At 40.4% G+C, this 2,852-nt stretch overlaps 2 protein-coding genes across 2 annotated transcripts; both read left to right on the top strand.

Moving 5' to 3' along the window:
* Window positions 1-363: 363 nt before the first annotated feature.
* LOC112505470 (heat shock 70 kDa protein-like) lies at window positions 364-1,573 on the top strand. The gene is made up of 2 exons (XM_025109375.1): window positions 364-462; window positions 1,274-1,573. The coding sequence occupies exons 1-2, from the start codon at window positions 364-366 to the stop codon at window positions 1,571-1,573; spliced, it is 399 nt and encodes a 132-aa protein (XP_024965143.1).
* A 677-nt stretch (window positions 1,574-2,250) lies between these two features.
* On the top strand, window positions 2,251-2,655 carry LOC112505471. Its single transcript, XM_025109376.1, has one exon. The coding sequence runs from the start codon at window positions 2,251-2,253 to the stop codon at window positions 2,653-2,655; it is 405 nt and encodes a 134-aa protein (XP_024965144.1).
* Window positions 2,656-2,852: the final 197 nt, after the last annotated feature.

Raw genomic sequence — 2,852 nt, 5'->3', positions numbered from 1 at the left:
AAACGCTATACTATTTCTTTGTTGGATAAATTTTATTTTATGCTTTGGGCTCTCATCAATGAATTTCAGATTATGTATTTTAGGGGTGTTACAAGTTGGTATCAGAGCAATAGCTTAAGCGAACTAGGTAGGGAGCTAAGACGCCTAGACTTAAGCTGAGATTGTGAACATTAATTTGTGAATTATGGGTAAGAACCCTAACATAGGAGAGCCTTAGAGTCAACGAAGATTCATGATTCATGAACTGCGACGACGAGATTGAGGACCCTTATGTATAACCTATTCGAAATTTCACTTAGCTAATGCTATTTTGAGTATGTTGTTACATAAGCGTGCTCGAACTTACTGTTATTGCAAAGACTTATGAATGCATTGATCATAGAGATAGCAAATGGTAGTCAGGTTGTGGTACGTGAGATTGTTAGAAGTTGCGTATTGGGAGTTGAAGGGAAGGAATTTCGGGTAGATTTCATACCCAAGACTATAGGCGGATTCGATGTCATTATCGGGATGGATTGGTTGGTAGAGAACCAAGCAGAAAATTTTATGCTCTAAAAAGCTGATCCGAGTCCCTTTGCCGGATGGGGATGCAGTGATTGCCTGAGTTCTTCAACATCGCACTCGGGATTATCCAGATGCCTAAATAATAGAGGCTTAGTGTGGTGGTGCCACTCTATAGGAACAAAGGTAAAACACAATGGTAGAATATACTGGGCTTCTTTGGTTACCTGAAATTCGAGAGGTGACAATTTAAGATTTGCAGCAGCCTCAATCTACAGTCGACACTAACCAAAGGAAATGCAAATGTGAGGAATTGACATTTGTGGTTCACCTTGTTCAATAATCAGAACGTATGTTACAATCTGAGTACCTACTCAAATTGAACATGACTTATATAACAAAAGGATAGAAGCTTCAGCTTATTACACCAGCGAAGTAGGCTGGTAACGGAATTTGATGAGATGCTTATGCATCAATGGTTTAGCCTCTGTATGACCATGACATAACCGCCACCAAATTTATTGGAAGAAGAGTAAGTGATGAAGTTGTTCAGGAAGACATTAAGTTGTGGCCCTTTGAAGTGGTGGCTGGGAGTGGCGACAAACCAAAGATTGTAGTAAAATACGAGGATGAAAAGAAGGATTTTTCTGCTGAAGAGATATCTTCCATGATTTTGATGAAAATGAAAGGGGGAAGTTGAGATCAAAATATACTATGAGATAGATGACAATGGGATCCTGCATGTCTCAGCTAGGGAATTAACTACTGACAGGAACAAGCGATCAAGATAACCGACGGTGGTGGCCTGTCAAAAGCGGGGATTGCCAAAATGATTAAAGATGCTGAACGATATAAGCAAGAGGAGGAAGCACACATAAAGAAGGTGATGGCCCATAAAGCTTTAAATGACTATGTGTATCGGTTGAGAGTCAACTTAAACCGATACAAGATTCGGTTGAGTCTAATTATGGATATGGGGCTTAGTGTTAAAGACTTGGAAGAGATAGAATATGAGATCAAGGAGACAATCGAGTGGCTTGATGAAAACCTGATGCCGATACTGATGAGTTAGAGGAGAAGGAAATGGAGCTTGACAGTATATGCAGACGGACCAAGTATAAGCTATCTTGATGCCGTAGGGCATATGATGGTAAGGTAGTATGACACATATTGCACCGAACAAGATCATCTTTGAAGTATGTAGCTAGTTTTTATGCATGCTTGGTATATTAGCATGTTTTTCCTAGCCATGAGCAGATTAGGGACTGAAGGCAAAAGTGAGCACAGTGAACTTTGTGGTCAATGAATTTTGGTAACAACGATGCTTAACTTGATTCTTGTTAATCTAATTTGAAGAGTTTGAAACATGGTTTAGTAGTTTTTTTATCGACCATTTGATGTGGTGAGCCTCTAGGTACAAATGTTCTAGCATTAAGCCTGGTGGTTGCAAATAGTCTTGAATTGCCTAAGCTAGTCCAATATATTCTTTTGTGTTTATCTCTTAATGCATGCTTTCTAGGTGCATGTACAATTACTTTTCTATTTTAACTTGTACGACACCTTAGAACCTTTTCCGGTATGTTGGCTTGAAGCGGGTGAGAGACCATTCGCCGGTCCCGAAATCATGCAAGAAACGGCCCGAAAGGGGTGAAGTGTATTCGAGAGCGCTTAAAGGCAGTTCATAATCGATAAAAGAGTTATGTAGATACAAGGAGCCGACCTATAGAATTCCAAGTGGGCGACCGCGTTATGGTAAAAGTAGCTCCCTGGAAGGGCATTGCCCGTTTTGGGAAGCATGGAGAACTCAGACCCCGTTCCCTCGGACCATTCAAAATTTTGGCTAGAGTGGGACTGCAAGCTTATAAACTAGAACTACCACCGGAAATGGATGGAATCCATAACACATTTCATGTATGTTACCTTCGTAAGTGCTTAGCGGAAGAGGAAAATGTTATTCCACTTTTAGAAATTCTTGTGGATGAGAACAACCAGTGTGTTGAAGAACCGGAAGCCATATTGGAAAGAAAGACTAAAGTGTTGAGACACAAAGAAATTGTTATGGTTAAAGTACAATGGAAGCACCACCGAGGGTTGAACGTGACTTGGGAAGCGGAAGAGGATTTGAAGAGGCGTTACCCCCGTCTTTTCGTTTGAAATAAATTTCGAGGACGAAATTCAATCCAAGATAGGGAGGATTGTTACACCTATTTTTTCCCCTTTTGTTTATTTGGCCCTTTTAAATTGGGGGGGGGGGGTTTACCTACTGTATATAGTTGGTGACCATTTGATCTTCCTCACTTGCTACTTTTTTTTCTTTTGATATGATGGTTGGGGTTAGTAGTTGGGGGATA

The sequence above is a fragment of the Cynara cardunculus genome, unplaced genomic scaffold (genome assembly GCF_001531365.2).
Source record: "Cynara cardunculus var. scolymus isolate 2C unplaced genomic scaffold, CcrdV1 Un_Scaffold_11284, whole genome shotgun sequence".
Classification (NCBI taxonomy): domain Eukaryota; kingdom Viridiplantae; phylum Streptophyta; class Magnoliopsida; order Asterales; family Asteraceae; genus Cynara; species Cynara cardunculus.
Note: the sequence above shows the minus strand (reverse complement) of the source record. Positions and strands in the feature narration are given on the sequence as shown.

Excerpts from the sequence above, each read along its gene's own strand:
- LOC112505471 (XM_025109376.1), top strand. The coding sequence starts at position 2,251 with ATGGTAAAAGTAGCTCCCTGGAAGGGCATTGCCCGTTTTGGGAAGCAT.
- LOC112505470 (XM_025109375.1), top strand. The coding sequence starts at position 364 with ATGAATGCATTGATCATAGAGATAGCAAATGGTAGTCAGGTTGTGGTA. Across the intron at positions 463-1,273 it reads TTGAAGGGAAGGAATTTCGG|GAACAAGCGATCAAGATAAC; the intron begins GTAGATTTCATA and ends AACTACTGACAG.